Source organism: Macaca nemestrina, chromosome 5 (genome assembly GCF_043159975.1).
Source record: "Macaca nemestrina isolate mMacNem1 chromosome 5, mMacNem.hap1, whole genome shotgun sequence".
NCBI lineage: Eukaryota > Metazoa > Chordata > Mammalia > Primates > Cercopithecidae > Macaca > Macaca nemestrina.
The window spans coordinates 173571243-173593427 of record NC_092129.1 but is presented as its reverse complement, the minus strand read 5'-3'; the positions used below and the strand labels follow the sequence as shown (position 1 = coordinate 173593427).

General features: G+C 45.5%; 1 protein-coding gene across 5 annotated transcripts in view; it reads left to right on the top strand.

The window, feature by feature from the left end:
- LOC105482411 (glucosaminyl (N-acetyl) transferase 2 (I blood group)) overlaps positions 1–22185 on the top strand; it is a 108044-nt gene that overhangs the window by 37179 nt on the left and 48680 nt on the right. The window contains exon 2 of one of the 5 annotated variants that reach the window (XM_011750871.3): positions 16125–16506. The exons of the other annotated variants lie outside the window; for them this stretch is intronic. Within the exon in view, the coding sequence (XP_011749173.1) occupies positions 16125–16225 (101 nt within the window). The 3' untranslated portion in view covers positions 16226–16506. Of the gene's footprint in view, positions 1–16124; positions 16507–22185 lie in introns of those variants that run through there. 5 annotated transcript variants of the gene reach the window in all.

Genomic DNA, 22185 nt, shown 5'->3' with positions numbered 1-22185 from the left:
CTTGGCCACCCTCCTGCTTACTCCAGGCCTCCACAGCCTCCTCCCCGTTAGCCAGATCTCAGCTTTCAGGTGTCAGCAGTGCTGATACTCCCCCTCATTGACCAGCACACCACCCTGCTTTTCCTTTAAAGAGTTTTTCCGCCGTGCGGAATTAGGATATTTACCTATTTGCATGGGTTTGTTCTAGGTCTTCTCTCCATTTGTTCCATGAAGCCAGGGTTATTTTCTATCTCATTAACTGCTCCTCAGTGCTTAGAACAGAGAGTAAATGCTCAATAAGTATATACGAGATGAATAAATGAGTGAGTGAGTGAATGAATGGTAAAGCATGAGGCTTTACTATGGCACCAGAGCTGTCTCCCTAAGACACTGTTCAGCTGAGAAATATTTGGACTCATGCATGTGCCATTTTATATGTGTAGCATTTTTAAAAATACATTTTATTTCAGATAAAATAATGAGATTCTAGGAGAAACTCTTGGCTTTCTCATCCGAATTTTCCTATCTTTACTAATTTACCAGACCGATTGTTTTTTAAAGTGTATAAAACATGATAGGATTTCTTCTGAAGGAAACAACGTGCTTTGGACTCAATGAAAAATACAAAATGGATCTCTGATGAACTAGACAGCATTATTATAGCAAGAGAAAAGCAATCATTGTTCTGGCTGTTGGGGGGTTGCCAACTTGGAAAGGCTGGTAGGTGCTCTCAGGCTGCAGGGCAGGGCCTGCTGGGCAATAAACACACCAGCATTCTCTGGAAAATACCATGGCTGGTGTCTGAATCCCAGAGTGGCTTGTCTGGTGAAGGGGGCTCACTTGTACGCTGCGCACACTCTTTCCGCACCTGCCCCTCCCTGGGTTCATCCTCTCTTCGCTCTTGATCTGTTGTTTCTACCATTTGCATATCATTGAGGAGAATTAGGTACTTAGGAGCTGATTTTCATATTTAAATATTCCCTTTCTATTTTCATTCTTCCTTTAAAATTCATAAAAATTGGGTCCCAGTCAAGTGGTTCCATAAGTATTGTGCTGAGATGAGGGCATTTCGTAAGTTAACAAAAGTCTGAACTGTTGCTTTTTTTTTTTTAAGAAAAACATGGGTTTTGGTTTCTAATAAATGTAAATATTTGTGGTTACTTTGCCAGAAGCCTGGTCAGTTTTATCAATGTCAAATAATACAAGAAAATCAAGGGAAAAAGAATTCCCCTTTTTTCCTTACCCCTTTCTGATCTCTTGGGAGACCAAAAGAATGATATCTGGATAGGTATAGGAGAGAATGCTATCTAGATGGGTAGAGGAGAGAATGACATCTAGATAGGTAGAGGAGAGAATGGTATCTAGATGGGTATAGGAGAGACCACCTTGTTTGCTGTAGGTTTATGCCATGGCATGCTGGCTTCTGCCTTCTCACTGCAACAGTATGACCCCATGTAAATCACAGAACCTCATGGGACCTCAAATCTCTCCAGCTACAAAATGGGGAACCCAGGTAGAAAGACCCCTTTCATTCCTACACATACCTTTCTTTGCAGAAGACACAATGTCTAGAACAATGTAAAGACCTTGCACGCTGCTACTAGGAATCTGTAGAGAAAGGCGGAAGTGCTGGTGAGCCTGGATCATGTACTGCCCACCAGCTTTGGGAAGTGCATCCCATTTCCCTTGCAGAAATCGGAGGCGAGAGCTCCTCCAGAGAGCAACTGCCTGGAGAGAAAGGCCAGTACGGCCCATGTCAGTGGTCTGTCGTGTCTGATTCTGCAAGACATGCCTTTCAGGATAACGTGCTATGTCCTGGGGCTTTGTCTCTTTCCTTTCTTAGACTCTGGGCAACATCCTGGTTCAGGGAGAAAGGATATCCTGCTTCTAGGTAGGGCCTTCACAAATTACAAGTGAATTACAGCAAACAAATCTTCAAATGCTCTAGCCAGAGCGGTGCCTCTCTCTACCTTCAAAGGCAATGGAAAATCTAATCCCACGCTCGAGTAACTCTCATGGTTTTACACTTGAACATTCTTTGTGATTTAAGATTTGGCATGTGAATCTGGTTCTTATATAACCACACAGCCTTTAATCAATATCAGCTCTTCTGTTTTCTCTTTTTGGAGACAGAGTCTCACTCTATAGCCCAGGCTAGAGTGCAGTGGTGCGATCTCGGCTCACTGCAACCTCTGCCTCCCGGACTCAAGTGATTCTCGTGCCTTAGACTCCTGAGTAGCTGGGATTATAGGCCTCCACCACCATACCCGTTTAATTTTTTTGTATTTTAATAGAAACGGGGTTTCACCGTGTTGCCCAGGGTAGTCTCGAGTTCCTGAGCTCAGGCGATCTGCCCACCTCAGCCTCCCAAAGTGCTGGGATTACAGGCGGGAGCCACCGCGCCAGGCCGAGCTCTTCTATTTTCAATGTCATGGTTTAAGGGGAAACATTCTTCTGTACGTACAGCGTAAACATATTTTTGCCAACGTGCACGCGCAGGCGGTGCTGTCCATTTCTTCCTCAAAGCGACCGCCTCCCTTTCTCCGAAACACCTTAAATTAAAATGTGTTAGCAAGATCCTGTGCAGGCATTTCAGGTTTCCCAAAACACCCCCAAGAGCAACATGACCAAGAAAATGATTAGTACCCTAGATTAGATAGTTTCAGAAAACAAAGTGAAAATCGGTTCGAATTGGCGAGACTGAAGAGAAGGGATATTCATAGAAGTAGCACTAAATCACAGAGCTTCACACTGCCTTTTTTTTTTCTTGGTGACTTTCAACTGAGAGTGACTTCTCTTTTGGTTTTCAACCATTAGGCTCCCTCCACACTGTTAGAAATGGTGATGGAACAGGCCAGAAAGAGGTCCTTAGGGGCCCCAGTCTCACACTCCTCTTCAGGGGAAGCCGGTAGAGTGGCTGTCCTTCTGTTCTGTGTGGCTAGTGCACAGATGGGGTGTCCAGCTGCCTCCTTTCTGGCCACATTCTCAAAGGAAATTCTCCAGGATCACAGATTTCTCCAACCCACCCTACAGAGCATCAGGCTGTGACAGCAGTAACTTCCCCTGACTTCCGGTGCGCCCTTATGTTTTGTAACATCTCTGATCTTTGTAATGATTGCTCTAAGTCACTTTAAGAAGAGCCCATGTGCTCTAGCTCTTCTGGCTATTCTTTCAGCATTTTCTTTTTTTTTCTTTCTTTTTTTTTTTGTTCTGAGACGGAGTTTCACACTTCCTGCCCAGGCTGGAGTTCAGTGGCGAGATCTCGGGTCACTGCAACCTCCACCTCCCTGGTTCAAGTGATTCTCCTGCCTCCTGAGTAGCTGGGATTACAGGCGTAAGCCACCACGCCTGGCTAATTTTGTATTTTTAGTAGAGACGGGGTTTCTCCATGTTGGTCAGGCTGGTCTCGAACTCCTGACCTGAGGTGATCTGCCCACCTCGGCCTCCCAAAGTGTTGGGATTATAGGTGTGAGCCACTGCGCCCGGCTCTTCCAGCATTTTCATCTGCCTACCTTCCCCAAGGCAGAGCACCTGAAGCCATTTAGATTTTTGCTTTACGCTTTGTGAAATTGTTCAGCATGTACCCAAGTGGCAGCTGGTTGATCTTCTTCACAGTCCGTTCCCATGGCTAGATTGTCTTCTTACACTTCGGCGTGGTTTTGTCTCTAAGGAGCAGAGCTACCCCACTCTGGCTTCAGTTCCCTTGTTTCCCTCACTGCACTAAGTGTGTTTTTGGAGTCTGCTCATTCATTACTCTGACCTTTCTCATGCCATGATCTTTTTCCTCCATAAGAATGTTTTCATTTGTCTCGTTTCCTTTTTCCATTTTGTATAGGTTTTCTTTTTTTTTTCAGAGCCCCTTTGTCAAATTCTCTCGACCTCAGAAGGGACCACATGATCCCATTTCCTTATTTTTTAATTCTAAAAATACCGCGTTTCCTACTTTGATTTATTTTGCTTTTTTAACTGTGACTTTTATTTATATGCGCACATTCTTTGGGAGGGTGTTAGGACTCTTTCAGCTGCAAGTGTCAGAAACTCAAGTCAAAGGAACTTAAATAAGCACCAGAAGTTACTGGGTCACATATCTGAGATGCCCAAGGGAGCTCCCAGTCAAGCTGGATCAGTGAGTGAAACTGTGTGCTCAGGACCCTTTCTTGCTAGGTCGTCTCCCTGTGGAGTGACCAACTGTCCCTGTTTGCCCAGGTCTGAGGGGCGGTCCTGGGCATGGGCCCTTGATGGGTACAGCCAGGTCGAGATGGTCCCTCTATCTCTCTGCATCTCTGTGCTGGCTTCCATCACGCAAGTTCTCTCCAGAAAGCCAGAAGTATCTCCAAGTGTACTTGCTTTTCGTTACTCCTGGACTACAAGAAACCCTTTTTCCTGAGACTTCCAGCAGCAGCTTAAGGGAGACCTCAGATTGGCCCTGCTTGGCCAAATTCCCATCCCTGGTTGGGCACGGTGGCTCACACCAGTAGTCCCAGCACTTTTTGAGGCCCAGGCGAAAGGATCCCTTGAGCCCAAGAGTTTGAGACCAGCCTGGGCAACAAAGTGAGACCCTGTCTCTACAAAAAATAAATTATTCAACAGGCATGGTGGTGTGCGCCTGTACTTCCAGCTACTCAGGAGGCCAAGCCAGAAGGATCGCCTGACAGAGTCAGACCTTCTCTGAAAAAAAAGAAGAAAAACCCACAAAAACAAATTCCTATCCCTAAACAAATCACGGGGGTGAAGAATGCTCACCAGCGTTTCTTGGATCCCTTTCCTACCCTGAAGCCAAGGGCTAGGGGCAGGCTTTGGTGGAGGAGGCTGCTCAGGGTGACGCTGGGCAGAGCGAAGCACAGGCCCGCTGCTGGATACCCCTTGTCCTACACTGGGTGGCGGGGTGGGTTGGTGGTTGTTAGCAGCACTTTGGGAGGCTGAGGTGGGCGGATCACCAGATGTCGGGAGTTCGAGATCAGCCTGGCTAACATGGTGAAACCCTGCCTCTACTAAATATACAAAATTAGCTGGGTGTGGTGGTGCACGCCTGTAATCCCAGCTACTCTGGAGGCTGAGGCAGGAGAATCACTTGAACCGGGGAGGTGGAGGTTGCAGTGACCCGAGATCGCGCCACTGAACTCCAGCCGGGGCGACAGAGTGAGACTTGGTCTCCAAACAAACAAACAAATAAGCACATCCCTCCTGTGATATTAGAGGGGCAAGATTTAGTGATATGCATATGGGTGTGTGGGTGGATACGACTTTAACCACTTGAACAATTTTAACTGACCTAACCGTACCCTTTTCTCTCATAAAAACATGCTTAATAATAATGCCACTCTATTATATTTGGACAGTACTTAATTTGCAAGGGAAATTTCTTACACATTATCTCCTTTAATTCTTATGAAACCCCATAAGAAGGGGACTGTTCCCATTTTACAGATGAGAAAGTTTAAGATGAAAATATGTGACATGGCTTAGCGTGGTGGCTCACGCCTCTAATCCCAGCAGTTTGGGAGGCTGAGGCCTGTGGATCACCTGAGGTCGGGAGTCCGAGACCAGCCTGGCCAACATGGTGAAATGCCTTCTCTACTAAAAATACAAAAATTAGCTGGGCATGGTGGCAGGACCCTGTAATCCCAGTTACTCGGGAGGCTTAAGCAGGAGAATCGCTTGAACCCAGTAGGCGGAGGTTGCAGTGAACCGAGGTCGCACCACTGCACTCCAGCCTGGGTGACAGAGTGAGACTCCGTCTCGAAAAAAAAAAAAAAATCTATCTATCTATCTGACTTGTCCAAAGACAAATAATGTGTATGCCTAACAAGAAATCAGAATAAAAAGAAATATCCAAGGGAATGAGGTAGCACGTTATCCGCTTATTTTAAATTGAACCCAGTTTAATGAATTCTTCATTGAATGATTGCAATTACTGCGAGTGTTCCGAAGATGAAACTTAGCTAATTCTAAATCTTATTTCGCTTGCAGAATAGTCAAAAACTCTCTTTCATCCTGATATTCAGCCCATTTTCCTGGAGATTTTGGCTTTTTTCATGTGAGCAGAGGTGCAGGAAAGATGAAGGCAATTAACATTTACTGAACATGTGCCTATGGGTTTAGAGTATCTCAGTTGAATCTCCACAAGAATCCTGTCCAGTGGGTACTTAAATCCACATTTTGCAAATGTGAAGACGGGATCAGAGGGGCTGAGTAATTTGCCCTGTTCCAAAAGCAGGAAACAGAGTACAGAATGTGTGCGGTGGGCCCCTCGAATTACACATGTTCTGAACTAAACTCAGACTCTCCCCTTTGCAAGTCCCTGAATTTGACACCATTCTCTGTTAGCTCAGAACTGTGGGCTGGATTCTATCTCTCCCTTAGCTCTCCCTTCCCTCATCCCTGCTGATCTGGCTCTTCCTGGAGTGTAGGAGTCAAAGGCTCAGACTCCAGAGTCAGAGAGAACCAGGTCGGACTCCTGGCTCCTCCATCACCAGCCATGTGTCCCCTGACATCTGTCAACTTTAGTCTCAGCACCGCAATACGGCACAGATGGCAGAAGCCTGGACCCTGCATCCAGACGGCCTGAACGTGAATCCCGGTCGGTCACTTAGAAGTTGTGTGACCTCAGACAAAGTACCTAACTTTTGTGTCCCAGTGACTTCATCTGTAAAACGGGACAATAATAATAGATAGCAAATATGTAGGGTCTAAACGAGTTAGTTATTGTTATTGTATTTTCATCTATAAAATGGATATTCATTTAGTAAATATTTATGGAGCACCCAGACACTTTGCTGGATACTGAGAAATAGCAGTGAATGAGATACATAAGGCCCCTACCTCATGGAGGACACATTTTAGAAGGGAGAGACAGCCAATAAATAGTAGAGAGAGAGAAGGCGGATCATTAGAGATGATGAGAAGTGCTATCAGGGAAATATACAGGGAGCAACCTACCGTAGATGAAATGGGACAGGAAAGCTTCTTGGTAACAGTAGCACATGAACTGCCTCCCAAAATGAGAGTGAGCCAGCCATGCACTTGTGAAAGAAGTCCCAGGCAGAGGGATTAGGGATTGCAAGGGTCCTGGGTGAGCCTGGTGTCTGCAGAGGCAGAAAAGCAGCCCGTGTGGCCATGGCAAAGCGAACGAGGATGACAGCTGGACTGGGCATGAGGCAGGCAGTGCATGAACCACACAGGCCCTTGCAGGAGGCCAGAGAAAAACAGATCTGGCAGCTCTGCTCGTGGGCAAGTGCTGAGCACAGAGTAAACACTCAGCAAACTGGATCTTGCCACGGGCCTGTTTTCTGTGGAGTCCTAGTGAGGGAAAAGGACTCAAGCTGGTGGAATCAAGGAAAAGCGAAGAGGGAAAGCAGAGAAGCTGCAAGTCCGCCTTTCTTCATGGTCCAGGACACAGCCTCCTGAGCAAATAATTCATGATTTCCCCATGACCAGCTATCACCAGACACCTGCACATTAGCTCCCTGCAACCTTGGTGTTGTCAGTACTGCACAAAGCTTTCTTCAGCATGAATGCTCTCCTGCAAAATCTCCAGCAAGCCTTTGTTCCTTTGCAGTCAGCTTCTGCTGGCCTGCCCATTGCCTTCTTGCAATGTATCTTCCTACTTTCTTGCATAAATCTACCTTTCTCGGCCAGGCGCGGTGGCTCACGCCTGCTATCCCAGCACTTTGGGAGGCCGAGATGGGCAGATCATGAGGTCAGGAGATTGAGACCATCCTGGCTAACACAGCGAGACCCCGTCTCTACTAAAAAATACAAACAAAAAATTAGCCGGGCATGGTGGCAGGCACCTGTAGTCCCAGCTACTTGGGAGGCTGAGGCAGGAGAATGGCGTGAAATCAGGAGGGGGAGCTTGCAGTGAGCCAAGATCGTGCCACTGCATCCCAGCCTGGGCGACAGAGCAAGTGTCTGTCTCAAAAAAAAAAAAAAAAAAAAAAATCTACCTCTCTCTACCTACAACTGTCTTGGTGAATTCTTTTACCCCAATACCACTGGCCAAGATAGTGTCACTCCTCCATGACACTTGCCACTTCTGGCGCTGTCGTCTACTCCTCTTCTTTCTCTTAAAGTAGTATTTCTTCCTAACTAGTTTCCCTGACCCGTGCTTTAATCCATCCTCCACAGTGACAGGATGACCTTTGTAACATGCACTCATGATCATCCAATTGCATCCCTCTCCTCCTTAGAAACTGTCTATGGATTCCCTTCTCCTACGGTGTGTGGGTAGCATCCCAGCGCCTTTGCCAAACAGAGAGCTCCTCGAGATCTGGCCCCCTTGGCCTTTCCAGTGACTTTTCTAGCTGTGCCCTTCCCCAGATAACTTGCAGGTCCCTGTTCTGCCACTCCCAGCCTTCCTGCCCTGACACATGCAGTCTGTCTCCCGGGAGCCTCCCGGATGTGCTTCCTCCCTCTCCTGCATCTGACTGATGTGTGCTTTATTTTATTTTATTTTTTAAGATTCAGCTTAGAGTCACACCCTGTAAAATTCTTTTCCTAATTCTCACTCCCCTGGACTCCTATACCACGTTGTACTATTATTGGTCTTTTTATTTTTATGTTTTAAAAAAATTTTAGGAGACAAGGCCTGGCTCTGTGGCCCAGGCTGGAGTACAGTGGTACCACCATGGCTCACTGAAGCCTCGACCTCCCAGGCTCAGGCAGTTCTCCTGCCTCTGCCTCCTGAGCAATTGGGACTATAGGTGCCACCATGCCCAGCTAATTTTAAAAATCTTTATAGAGATAGAATTTCACTGCGTTGTCTAGGCTGATCTTGAACTCCTGGCCTCAAGTGATCCTCCTGCCTTGGCCTCCCAAAGCATTGGGATTATAGGCATGAGCCACTGCGCCCAACCATATCAGTTTTGCCATGCTGTGTTGTGTATTCCTAGTGACCTTTTAGACTAGGTTTCAAGGGCAGCCACTGCACAGGCCTATTTCTGTTTACACCTAGCATACCCCAGGCACATGAGCAGTACTCAAGATGATGGAGTCCCAACTTATATTCGTTTAACCTGCTCAAACTTGATTATATGCATGCACACATGTACACATGCACATGCACATGCACACGTTTTATATGGGTTTAAATGGTGTTGGCCATGCTACCCTGCCCTTCATTTCACCCAATGAGTGGGGTCCAGAGTAAGCCAAGGATTCTGCTCATTCTCTTGATGGGGTTTGCTTCCCAGGGCTCACTAATGTTAAAGGACTGTATATGTCTATCTCATAACATAGCTCCTCTGCTCAAACTAACTTCTTCACCTAGTGCTCATTAGAAGAAACAACCAACTGGACCAAGATTAAAGAGAAGGCTAGACTTATGCCTATAATCCCAGCGCTTTGGGAGGCCAAGGCAGGAGGATCACTTGAGCCCAAGAGTTCAAGATAAGCCTGGGCAACATAGTGAGACCACATCTCAACAAAAAAAATAAAACAGTAAAATGAAATTGGCCAAGTCTGGTGACACACACCTGTATTCCCACCTACTCAGGAGGCTAAGGTGGGAGGATCACTTGGCCCCAGGAGCTGGAGACCAGCCTGGGCAACACAGTGACTCATCTCTACAAAATATACAAAAATCAGCTGGGCATGGTGGCACGTGTCTGGGGTCCCAGCTACTTAGGAGGCTGAGGTGGGAGGGTCATCACTTAAGCCCCAGAGGTGAAGGTTGCAAGGAGCTATGATGGCGCCACTGCATTCCAGCCTTGGCAACAGAGAAAGATGCTATCTCAAAGGAAAAGAAAAGAGATTAAAGGGAAGACTGACCATGTTGGAATGTGGTGCATTCCTAAGGGATGTCTCTAGAGGAATTTTCACTATTAGGCTTTTTTCCCGTTACTCATTGACTCTGCAACCTCACTTCTGTGTAAGATGTATAGCTACTGTACATATTTCTTGGATGTATTGAACAGCTAATAATTGCCAGAGCCAGGGCACAAACTGATCTCTTCTTACTTCTAATCCAGTGCTCTGTCTCCTGTCCACAATGCAATGTATAGAATCGATCTTTTCTGGAAGTTGTTATTGAGAAAGGCAGATAGGGTTAGAAGTGCTAGCAAGAGAATTATCAAAGATGGAAGCCATAAAATTTATCATGGAATTTTGACTTTGCCCTCGAACTCTCAGCCGAAACCTCAGGATGATGAAAAGGCGATCACGTTGCCAATTATAAAGGGGTTTTATAATCCCTCGCTGAAAAACTTGAGTGTAAATGAAGAGCTCTGTTCTTTTCATCATCTTACTTACTATTGAAATGAGACTTAGCTATCAGTTGAGTTTTGGAGCCACTATTCTCAGTGAAATTCAGAATTCAAGAAATGTTTTCAGGAAATATCCTCCTCAGTTCTTTCCTCAGTTTACTTCGTGGCTCTTGCAGTTCTTTTCCCTTTGGTGATCTCATTACATCTACAGTTTCTCACTACCACCTCATTACTGACCATTCATTTCCCTGCGGTGAGCTCCCAGGCCTTCTGCCACATCTCCTTATCTTTTGGATATCTCTTCTCGAAGCTTCCACGAGTGCCTACTGACCCCTCCCTACTCTCCACACACCCAGCTTTCCACTCACAGTCTCTATGGTATGGCCATCCTTCAAGTCAGTCAACTTCCCCCCTTCTGGTACCCCCAGATCCAGCCAGCACATTCTGTACATTTTGTCTGTGAGAGTTTTCTAGCAAGTTCTACCCTTCCTGTTTTCACCATTACTGTTCTTAACTCTGGCCCATCACACCTGTCAAGCAGATTATTGTCAGACTCATTCCAAGTGGTCTCTCTCGCCCGAGTTTCCCTCTTCAAACCATTCTAACACTCTTAACATATTTTGCTTCTTACGACATAGCCCTAAGAAAAACCCCAGAGGTGAAGGCTGCAATGAGCTATGATGGCGCCACTGCATTCCAGCCTTGGCAACAGAGCAAGATGCTATCTCAAAGAAAAAGAAGTCCAAAAGCTTTAGTGAGTGTCAACAACTTATTAAATTATTCAGTATAGACATCTCAACATGGCAGGTTGGATGTCAAAATCTCCCTGTTGGAGATCCCCTCAGTATTACCTGTGTTACCCCACCATCAACTCCCATTGCTGCCTTCCCTGAAAGGGACCCTTCAGAAAAGCCACCATGCCTGTAATCCTGCCATAGGTCCTTTTCTTCATGTCACCCTCTCTGTTTGGGCCATTGTCTTCCATCTCTTCATTTAAATAATGGCCTTATTTAATCGTATGTCATTCAATGGTAACACATCATGTCATTGGTGTGTCATTTAGGAAGCTTTTTCTGATCTCATTTTTTCCCAATTTTATACCTTTATAAACCTCTGTTGTAATGCTTTTACGTCATTCTAGAATCTTTGCATTATCATTATTAATGTGAATATCATATTACCCTGACTAGACTATAATGTCTTTGAGGTCTTTTGTAGTTTTGGCAGCCTAGCATAGTGAGCATTCAGTGGGTTGACAGGAAACATTTATTGAGTTGAATCAAATGGAAATAATTTTAGGATGTTGGTGCCCCACAGCACTGCTGCCCAGTCAACTTCAAATCATCACCACCTGCATCACCCCCTGCCACCTGCTCCCCCCACCACACACACACACACACACACACACACACACACACACACACACCCCAGGTAATTTTGCCAAATCCTGAAGGGTCAACTTCCAACAGTATCTTTCAGCTATGTTTTCTGAGACAGGGTCTCACTCTGTCTCCCAGGCTGGATTGCAGTGCATGATCTTGGCTCATTGCAGCCTCAAACTCCTGGGCTCAAGCAATTCTCCCACCTCAGCCTCCCAAGTAGCTGGTATTATAAGCATGAGCCACTGCACCTGGCCCATGTTCAATTTTTCTTTGACGTTTCCTAAATGCTCCTCTGCTCTTGGGCATCAGCAATGACAGTTCTCTCCCACTCAGTTTTTCCAAAGCATCCTGCTTATTTTGGGAATGCTTCTCATTCTGAGCCCAGCCTGGGGGCAGCATCTGCTCCAGACAGGCTGTTCTTCAACCCAAGGTCCAGCCACCATCATAGTGGACCATTTGCTGTGTCAGCTATGCCCTAAGCAAAAATATGTTAACTGCTTTTCTAACCATTTCTCAATGTAGTTTTTCGATGCTAGGACTGCTCATGCACCTGTCTTTCTCTCACCCTCTGACCTCATGTGGATTTCTTTCTCTCTTTCTTTCTTTCTCTTTCTTTCTTTCTTTCTTTCTCTTTCTTTCTTTCTTTCTTTCTCTTTCTTTCTTTCTTTCTCTTTCTTTCTTTCTTTCTTTCTTTCTTTCTTTCTTTCTTTCTTTCTTTCTTTCTTTCTTTCTTTCTTTCTTTCCTTTCTCTTTCTTTCCTTCCTTCCTTTCTTCCTTCCTACCTTTTTCCTTCCTTCCTTCCTTTGTCTCTCTCTCTTTCTCTTTTCTTTTCTTTCTTTCAACAGGGTTGCACTGTGTCACCCAGGCTGGAGTACGTGGCGTGATCACGGCTCACAGCACCCTCAACTTACCAGGCTCATGCGATCCTCCCATGCGCCACCATGCCCAACTAATTTTTGTAATTTTTGTAGATATGGGGTTTTGCCATGTTACTCAGGCTGGTCTTGAACTCCTGGACTCATGATCCACCTGTCTCAGCCTCCCAAAGTGTCAGGATTACAGGCATTAGTCACGGCACCCAGCATGTGGCATTCTTTCTTAAGTGCTTCTGGACAAAGCCATGAGTGGCAGAAGGCTTTTCCTGAATCCACTTACCTTGTGTCTCCTTTTGACATCACATTTCTGAAGAATGGATGGATGGGAGTTGCGCTTTTGAAGCTTTGCCCTTCAGCTCTGTACTTTTGTGAAATGTATTCTACCATAACCTTCCTCCTCAGCCAGATTTAAAAGATCAGAACTTAACTGTGAAAATATCGGAGGATACAACTTCAGTCTTTCCTGAGTAAGCTGGGGATACTCATGTCATCCTGATAAATTTAACTTCGTGCTACCATCGGCCCTCTCTTCTGGACATTTCCTCGTTCATTTTCTTTCTAGCCATCTCCTTCCTTAGACCCAATCTTCACATAATTCTTCCTTCACTGAAAATGTAATTCTGCTCTTGGTCCAAGTCTGAGCTCCTTCTTCAGGTTCTTTGGGGGGCCTACTGAAAAAGGCCCTCCTGCCTTGGAGTCCAAATCCCCTCTTGTGTCCTATGTGAAAACTACTGTCCCCAAGACCCTGAAGTCCTTGCGAAGTTTTGGGCCATGCCCTAGAGAGGCTGAACACGTCCCTGTCTGGTTTCTTCTCTCCCAGGATTTTGGTCTGTTGCAGTTAACCAGCTTCATCCCCACTTCTAAGCCTTCTAGATTTATCTCTGCTCCATTATCCTACCACTTTATGGACTTTGTTTGTCAGGTACTCAATCTAAACCAAGCCTCTCAAGTACAGTCTTCCCATTAAAAACAGCCTCCTCTTTATTCTATGCTGAATCTAAAATAATGACAGCATTAAAAACCACAAGGGGCCTTAGAGAGCATCTTCTAATCCGAGTTATACAAATTTGGAGATTGTGAGCCAGAGAGATCAAGTGGCTGGCTGATTGTCCTGCTCCTTAAAATGAGTTTACATTTTCTAGCCTCACTGCCTATTTCTTACAAAGCTTAGAATGAGCATTCCATCCCTACAATCCCATATGTTTGTATTAATCCCACCCCATCCTGAAAGAAGATCTCTCAAGTTACACGTGGTATAGAGGGAGGGGTGTTTAGAAACTGTAATGCTATAGTAGAAATTATTATTATTATTATTATTATTATTATTTGAGACAGAGTCTTGCTCTTGTTACCCAGGCTGGAGTGCAATGGTGCAATCTCAGCTCACTGCGACCTCCGCCTCCCAGGTTCAAGCAATTCTCCCTGCCTCAGCCTCCCGAGTAGCTGGGATTACAGGCACCTACCACTATACCTGGCTAATTTTTGTATTTTTAATAGCAACGGGGTTTCACCACATTGGCCGGGCTGGTCTTGAACTCTCGACCTCAGGTGACCCACCCACCTCGGCCTCCCAAAGTGCTGGGATTACAGGTGTGTGCCACCGCACCAAGCCCTATAGTAGAAATTATTATCTCTTTATGTTCTCCCATTATTGTTTGTTACCAAAACCTTCCTATATCCACTGGAAAACATCTGTGTAGCTGGTATAATTTAAATGCATTCTTTTGGGTTCACTGTAAAGCCATCCCATGAATATTAATCATTTGTCCCCATGCCTCAGTGGTTCACGGAAATGTGAAGAAGGATCACGCAGAGATTTTCCGCACTATAGACTTAGTGATGATTTGCATGCCTCCCCCTCCACACCCCCGAGATAATGATTTGAATGTTTCTTTTCCTTTCACACTGAGCAGTTATTGTATATCCCTAATCAGTAATACCTTCAGTAGTAATTGTCTGTCTGGGAGTGGTTAGGACTGATGCTGTCTAGAGTGAACAATTCTCCCTGGTCTGCCAAAGCTTCTCTAATTCTAGTACTGAAATCCCGTGTTCTGGGAAATCCCTCAGCTCTGGGCAAACCAGGACAGTTGATCACCCTAAGTACCTCCCACCCCATTCCTGCTCACCTTTCCATGTCAGGATGAAGAATTCAGTGCCCAATATGTTTATGTTCCACAGAACAGCACTGATCAATAACCTGGAAAGAAAAAGATACTTGAAACCACTCATTTATGTAGGTTACAACACATTGAAGGGTAGTAATCAAAGCTACAATATCAGTCGTGAAGACCCCATCCAAAGTGGACCCGGACTGGACCTATTCCATTGATAACGATTTTCCGATTGTTTTTTAGGAGAGAGGATAGAGTTTAAGGATGTCATCTAAAAGGATAGATGGCAGGCCAAGCGCGGTGGCTCACACCTGTAATCCCAGCACTTTGGGAGGCTGAGGCAGGCAGATCACGAGGTCAGGAGATCGGGACCATCCTGGCTAACACGGTGAAACCCCGTCTCTACTAAAAATACAAAAAAAGTTAGCTGGGCGTAGTGGCGGGTGCCTGTAGTCCCACCTACCCAGGAGGCTGAGGCAGGAGAATGGCGTGAACTCGGGAGGCGGAGCTTGCAGTGAGCTGAGATTGTGCCACTGCACTCCAGCCTGGGCGACAGAGCAAGACTCCATCTCAAAAATAAATAAATAAGTAAGTAAATAAAATAAAAAGATAGATGGCTAAATATAAAATGTGAACTTAAAACTATATTACCCAGTGAGAGCATCAAATGCAAAAATTGTCTCCAGTTAGGTACAAATACAGGATGTATCTTGGAGGCAGATTTGTTCCTGATTTAATTTCTGGGAAAGCAGAAGAAACATCTGGTTTTTGGGATCTATCCAAGTCCTCTGCCCTAACAAACTGTCTAAACTCAGGCAAATGGCTGGCTCTGTAGCAAAGGAGCTAGTGTAAGAGTGGACTGAGTAAACTGAAAATGAGTCCAGAATTTAATAGGGCTATTAACATTAGAAGTTGGAAGAAATCACTGCCTATCTCTATTTTAAGACTTTTGTTTCCATTTATTTGAAAGTGTTCGGAAGATATAAAGGACGGGATGTTCTAGATATAGATCTCTGGCAGCAGCTAGATTGTCAAATAGTGTCTCTTGGAATTTCTAATCTTTTTTTTTCTCGGATGAGACATTCGGTGCAGAAAGACAAATAGTTACCTATGCTGTTCCTTGAAATTTAACAGAATATAGTCAAAGATAAAGTTTTCATGTGTGGGTTTTGTTGTTGTTGTTGTTGTTGTTGTTGTTGTCTTTGCTTGGGTATTTAGTGTTAACAGCTGGGCAGTTAACACCAGAAGGGAAAGAAACTTTCTCTCCCAGTGGGGTTGCTAGGGAAATAGAGAAAAGCAGGGTGACCCTGGAAGAGCAAGGTAAGTTGGGGTGGGGGCAGGTGGTGTAACAGACAGAGAAGCCATGGAAAGCTTCTTAGATTTACTTTCCGCCACTTGGATAGGCTTTCTCCTACGGCCTTTTAAAAATTGGAAAGCTAAGGCACAGTAATTTTTAGAAGCTTTCTCAGGGCCCCTTAGCAAACCGCAGGGCCAGATTTAAATGTGGTCTTCCACTGAAACGCAGTGGTCTTCACCACCATGCCACATATGGACCCCATCATTGGTTTTTTGCAGGTGCACCAGCAGGCCAGCTCACTGGAGCAACCAAGTCAGATGCAGCGTCAAAGACCAGGCTGCAATTGGGAATGAAATGCAGTTCCCCCACACTGGGCTGAGACTGCCCATGACAACAGTGGCCTTGAGGGCTTCTGCCTGTGCTTAGGGATATTTCAGGTGACGGAACCACCCCTGCACACCAGCCATTCTGCTTCACTAAACCTACCCTGGAAGGTGGTCAGGGTGCTCAGGGGCCTAGATGAGCTGGGTTTGGCGACAGAGAGAGATGTCTTGAGATTTGTCACGTACTAATTACGTGCAAGGCATTGTTCTAAACTCTTTTTATATACTGGCGTATTTCAATCTCTTAAGAACCCTATGAGGTCAGCGTTCTTTTTTTTTTTTTGAGACAGAGTCTCGCTCTGCCGCCCAGGCTGGAGTGCAGTGGCCGGATCTCAGCTCACTGCAAGCTCCGCCTCCCGGGTTCACGCCATTCTCCTGCCTCAGCCTCCCGAGTAGCTGGGATTACAGGCGCCCGCCACCTCGCCCGGCTAGTTTTTTGTATTTTTTAGTAGAGACGGGGTTTCACCGTGTCAGCCAGGATGGTCTCGATCTCCTGACCTCGTGATCCGCCCGTCTCGGCCTCCCAAAGTGCTGGGATTACAGGCTTGAGCCACCGCACCCGGCGAGGTCAGCGTTCTTAATGTCTCCATTCTATAGAAGACGAAAGGAAACGGAGGCATGCAAAGTGGCATCTGACTCTGCCCTGGCATATCTAGGACTGGCCAAGAGAAGCTTGTCCACTCATGGGTTCCTTGTCACCTCCAGCAGAAACCAGGTTTGGTGGGCACCAGGACATGTGCCTACATTTATATGCATGTGTTTATATACCTACCATCCCCTTTAACTCTCACTGCCTTGTGAGGTAGTTTCTATTACCTGCATTTTACAGAAAAGAAAACTGAGGCTATGAGTGTAAATTACTTGCCTACATTCTCTATAAATCCACCCCTTTGCACTGCAACTCAGATGGTACATGCAAAGGGGGCGTGGGGAGAGGGATGCTCAACACTGTTATTTTCCCTCATTTCACACTTCCTCATCTGGAAAAACACAGAAATTACAGGTGGTGGTAAAGATCCCCAAATTGCAAAATTTAGGATGGGGGGAGCATGATTATAATCTAGAGCAGAGATCAGGGAACTATAGACCATGGGCCAAATCTGCCTATTTTGGTACTGCCCTTGAGCCAAGAATGTTTTTTGTCTGTTTGTTTGTTTTACGGTCCAGGGGTCTTTTATTTTGTTAACGCCTATGATGCCATGAATTCATAGGGAAGAGGCTCCAGCAGCTCAGGCTCCTTCCCACTGGCTCTCATAAAGTGTGGTTCTCTGGGTAGAGCAGGCTGGTGCTTCAGCTGAACCCAGACACCATTCTCTTTGGCTTCTTTCTTTTTCTGTCATTTTCCTTCACGCGTTTCAGGAAGCTAGCTCGGCTCTTAGAGTGTTTAATGTGCTCAATACGCGCATTATTTCTTTTGGCAAGAATCTTGCCCTTAACTTGTTTGTTTACAATGATGGCAACGGCATGCTGGGGAACAGACTCTTCCAGCTTAGCCACGGTAACATTTGGGGGCATTCCTTTTTGAACAGGACCCATTCCCTTGATGCCTACAATGTCACCTTTCTTATAGATTCGCATATACGTTGGCCAAAGGAACAACTCCATGTTTTCTAAAAGGCCTAGAGAACATACACTGGGTGCCTCTCCTCTTTCCCTTTTGTTCATCATCTTGGCAAATTAATTTTTATGTGGTAAATTAAATCCTCTTTCTTGTCAACCAAATTTTCCGTGATAGTGTATCTCATATAGCATCTATTTAACTGGAAGACGGCAGTTGTGGCCAAAAGGCTGGGTTGACATTTTCTTTCTTTCTTTTTTATTTTTTGGAGATGGAGTTTCACTCTTGTCATCCAGGCTGGAGTGCAATGGCACGTTCTCAGTTCACTGCATCCTCCGACTCTCGGGTTCAAGCGATTCTCCTGCCTCAGCCTCCCAAGTAGCTGGGATTACAGGCACCTGCCACCGCGCCCGGCTACTTTTCTTTGTATTTTTAGTGGAGAGGGAGTTTCACTATGTTGTCCAGGCTGGTCTCGGACTCCTGACCTCAGGTGATCTGCCCGCCTCGGCCTCCCAAAGTGCTGGGATTACAGGTGTGAGCCACCACGCCCGGCCACATTTTCAAATGATTGAAAAAATATCAAAAGAAGCAACTTCGTGACAGGAAGAGTTGTAGGAAATTCAGATTTCGGGATCCGTAAAGAAAGTTGTATTAGGACACAGCCATGCATTGTTACGGCTATTTTCACACCTCAACAGCAGGGTTGAGTTGTTGCAACAGAGACCTAGTGAATGGCCCACAGCTTTAAATACCTACTACACGGTCCTGTGCAGAAGAAACACTGAAGACTGAAGTAGAATCACATGGCAAATACATTTGCCTCACGTTACCTGAGGTAACAGTTTGGTCATAATTGTGAGTTTCCTAGATAATTGAAGCCTGCCCTTTTGTGCACAGAATAGTTAATTTAAAAAACGAAAACCTATTCCAGGAGGCTGGAATTCAGGATCCAGAGGAAGAAGCATTTGAGAGTGGAATGGAAAGACTTAGGGGGAGGTAGGAGGAATGGGTTGGGGAGCTCCAAAATGAGAGAGGGCCTTCGAATAGGACAGAGACAGAAAGAGATTTGGGGAGAGATAGAGAGACACACATAGAAGAACCGGGATTCAGAGAGATCATTGCAATCAGAAAAGGGGGTAAAGTGTTGTTAAGCAGGAGCTCAGAAGCACTCAGGAAGCTGGATACAGTGGCTCAAGCCTGTAATCCCATCACTTTGGGAGGCCAAGGCTGGAGGATCACTTGAGGCCAAGAGTTCAAGACCAGTCTGGGCAAAATAGCTAGACCCCATGTCTAAAATAATAATAATAATAATAATAATAATAATAAAATTAGCCAAGTGCCTGTAGTCTCAGCTACAGGAGGAGGCTGAAGTGGGAGAATCTCTTGAGCTCAGGAGTTCGAGGCTGCAGTGAGTTATGCTCTCACCATTGCACTCCAGCCTGGGTGACAGAGTGAGATCTCATCTTTAAAAAATTACATGAAAATGAAAAATAGAAAAGAAGCACTCAGGAGGCTGGTGAGAACTGGGCGCGCGTGACTGTGGCCTAGCAACTTGACCTCCCTGAGGCTTTCTTGCACATCAGATGGAGAGAAATCACACCTTGGCTCCAGGGGGCTGCTGTGCAGTGTGAGGGAGGTGACAGCCATGTAGGGCAGGGGGTGGGGCTCTGCACTCTGACGCCCCCCGCGGCTCCTGGAGTTGCCTCCTCTCATCCCAGGCAAGTGACTCCACTCCCTGACGCCAGGGAGCTCAGCCACAAAGTGGGCAGAGTGGGCTCTGTCGCCCTGGGAATTGGCGAGATGCAGGGAAACCTCCTTCCTGGGAGGTCACCGAGCAGTCTGCCCAGAGCCCCAGGAGCAGAAGTGCTCACGGGCCAAGTTAAGGGGCTCGAATTCCTTGGTTTGTTGAATGCGTTTATTTTTATTTTATTTTATTTTTTTGAGACGGAATTTCACTCTTTTCGCCCAGGCTGGAGTACAATGGATCTCGGCTCCCTGCAACCTTCCCCTCCCGGCTTCGAGTGATTCTCCTGCCACAGCCTCCCGAGTAGCTGGGATTACAGGTGCCTGCCACCCTGCCCAGTTAATTTTTACATTTTTAGTAGAGACGGAATTTCACCATGTTGGCCAGGCTGGTCTCGAACTCCTGTCCTCAGGTGATCCACCTGCCTCAGCCTCCCAAAGTGCTGGGATTACAGGTGCGCGCTGCTGCACCCGGCCTATTGAATCCATTTAAAGCAAACGCCAGGTCCTTGTTTTTGAACTTTGTGGTGGTAGGAGGTGTGCCTTAAAATTAGCGCTTTGCAAACACTTATTCCTTGATTTAACCCACCACCAGTATGACCACCCCTCACTGATTCATCTAAAAGTGGGTTTATTTGTAGTCTTTTTTCTAACTTCTGTAGTTGATTGACCTCATTCAAGAAATATCTGTTGGGTACCTCTGCTCTGCACTGCCATTTTCAGTGGTAAAGAGTAGAGGAAGGGCCGTGTGCGGTGGCTCACACCTATAATCCCAGCACTTTGGGAGGCCGAGGCGGGTGGATCACCTGAGGTCAGGAGTTTCAGACCAGCCTGACCAACATGGAGAAACCCCATCTCTACTAAAAACACAAAATTAGCCAGGTGTGGTGGCACATGCCTGTAACCCCAGCTACTAGGGAGGCTGAGGCAGGAGAATCGCTTGAACCTGGGAGGCAGAGGTTGCAGTGAGCCAAGATCATGCCATTGCACTCCAGCCTGGGCAACAAGAGCGAAACTCCGTCTCAAAAAAAAAAAAAAAAAAAAAGAGAGTAGATGAAGCTGGCCAGGTGCAGTGGCTCACACCTGTAATCCCAGCACTTTGGGAGGCCAAGGTAGGTGGATCACTTGAGGTCAGGAGTTTGAGACCAGCCTGGCCAACATGGTGAAACCCCATCTCTACTAAAAACACAAAAATTAGCTGGACATGGTGGCACGCGTCTATATATAATCCCAGCTACTCTGGAGTCTGAGGCAGGAGAATCACTTGAATCCAGGAGGCGAAGTTTGCAGTGAGCCGAGATTGAGCCACTGCACTCCAGCCCCTGGGCAACAGAGTGAGTGAGACTCTGTCTAAAAGTTAAAAAAAAAAAAAAAAGAAAAAAAGAGTAGATTTGAAGCCCTGTCTTCATGGAGCTTACATTCTTGTGGAAGAGAGAACATTGAAAAGGATAAGTATACAAAAATGAAGTTAACTTAGATCCATTTTTTTGTTGTTGTTGTTAAGATCATCACTTTTGAGCACTTGTTTAAGGCAGATATCTGGATTAACCATATTGAGGAACTGGGAGGAGGCGGAGAACTGGAAACTGTCTTAAGTAAGGGTTGACTAAGTCCTGCTTCTGGTATGAGAAAGTCCAGCTTATCTTCAGAATGGATGCTGAAGCAACATCAAACTATAGGAATTTACCGCATTGCATAATTTTGTTTTAATATGAATTTCTCTGACCTCTAGTGTGAAAAGGGTGTGTTTCTATATGTTCATTGGCCATTAGTTTTTTCTGCTTTGTGATTGTCATGTACTTTGTGATTGTCATGTGATGTCATGCATTGTGATTATCATGTACCTGCTTTTCTCTTTGGTTATTTACCTTTTCTTATTGATTTATAGGCTACCTCTTCACAAGAGGAATATTAACCTCTAGTCTTATAAAACTGTTATCCCAGTCTGTTATCTCTGTATACTGTGCTATTAAAAACAGTGCCTCAATGAAAAAACCCATTATATTAAATAAACATTTCAGAAATGCCTTTTTAAATAGAATGTGCAGAATATATATATAACATGTCTATTAATCCATTTCTATTTGTTTCACTAAATGTTTGTATTCTGCTTATATTCAAAGAAAGCTAGGTTGGCCTATTTTCTTCACAGTTTTCAAGTCTTTTCATAGAAATTAACTTGTTTGATCTCTATAAGTACTAGAGATATTGATCTAGTAAAATAAGATGGGGCTGGGCACAGTAGCTCATGCCTGTAATCCCAGCACTTTGTGAGACCCGAGGCTGGTGGATCACTTGAGGTCAGGAGTTTGAGACCAGCCTGGCCTACAGGGTGAAATCCCGTCTCTACTAAAAATACAAAAATCAGCTGGCTGTGGGGCTGGCACCTATAATCCCAGCTACTCGGGAGGTTGAGGCAGGAGAATCGCTTGAACCCGGGAGGCGGAGGTTGCAGTGAGCCGAGATCATACCACTGCACTCCAGCCTGGGCCACAGAGCAAGACTCTGTCTCAAACAACAACAACAACAACAACAACAACAACAAAAACTAAAACCAAAAACAAGTAATAAAATGGGCATGGAGCTGTATAAATGCTGTTATCCTTACTCCAAATGATCTCATGCAGCTCTGCATTTGTAGTTGAACTTACTTCA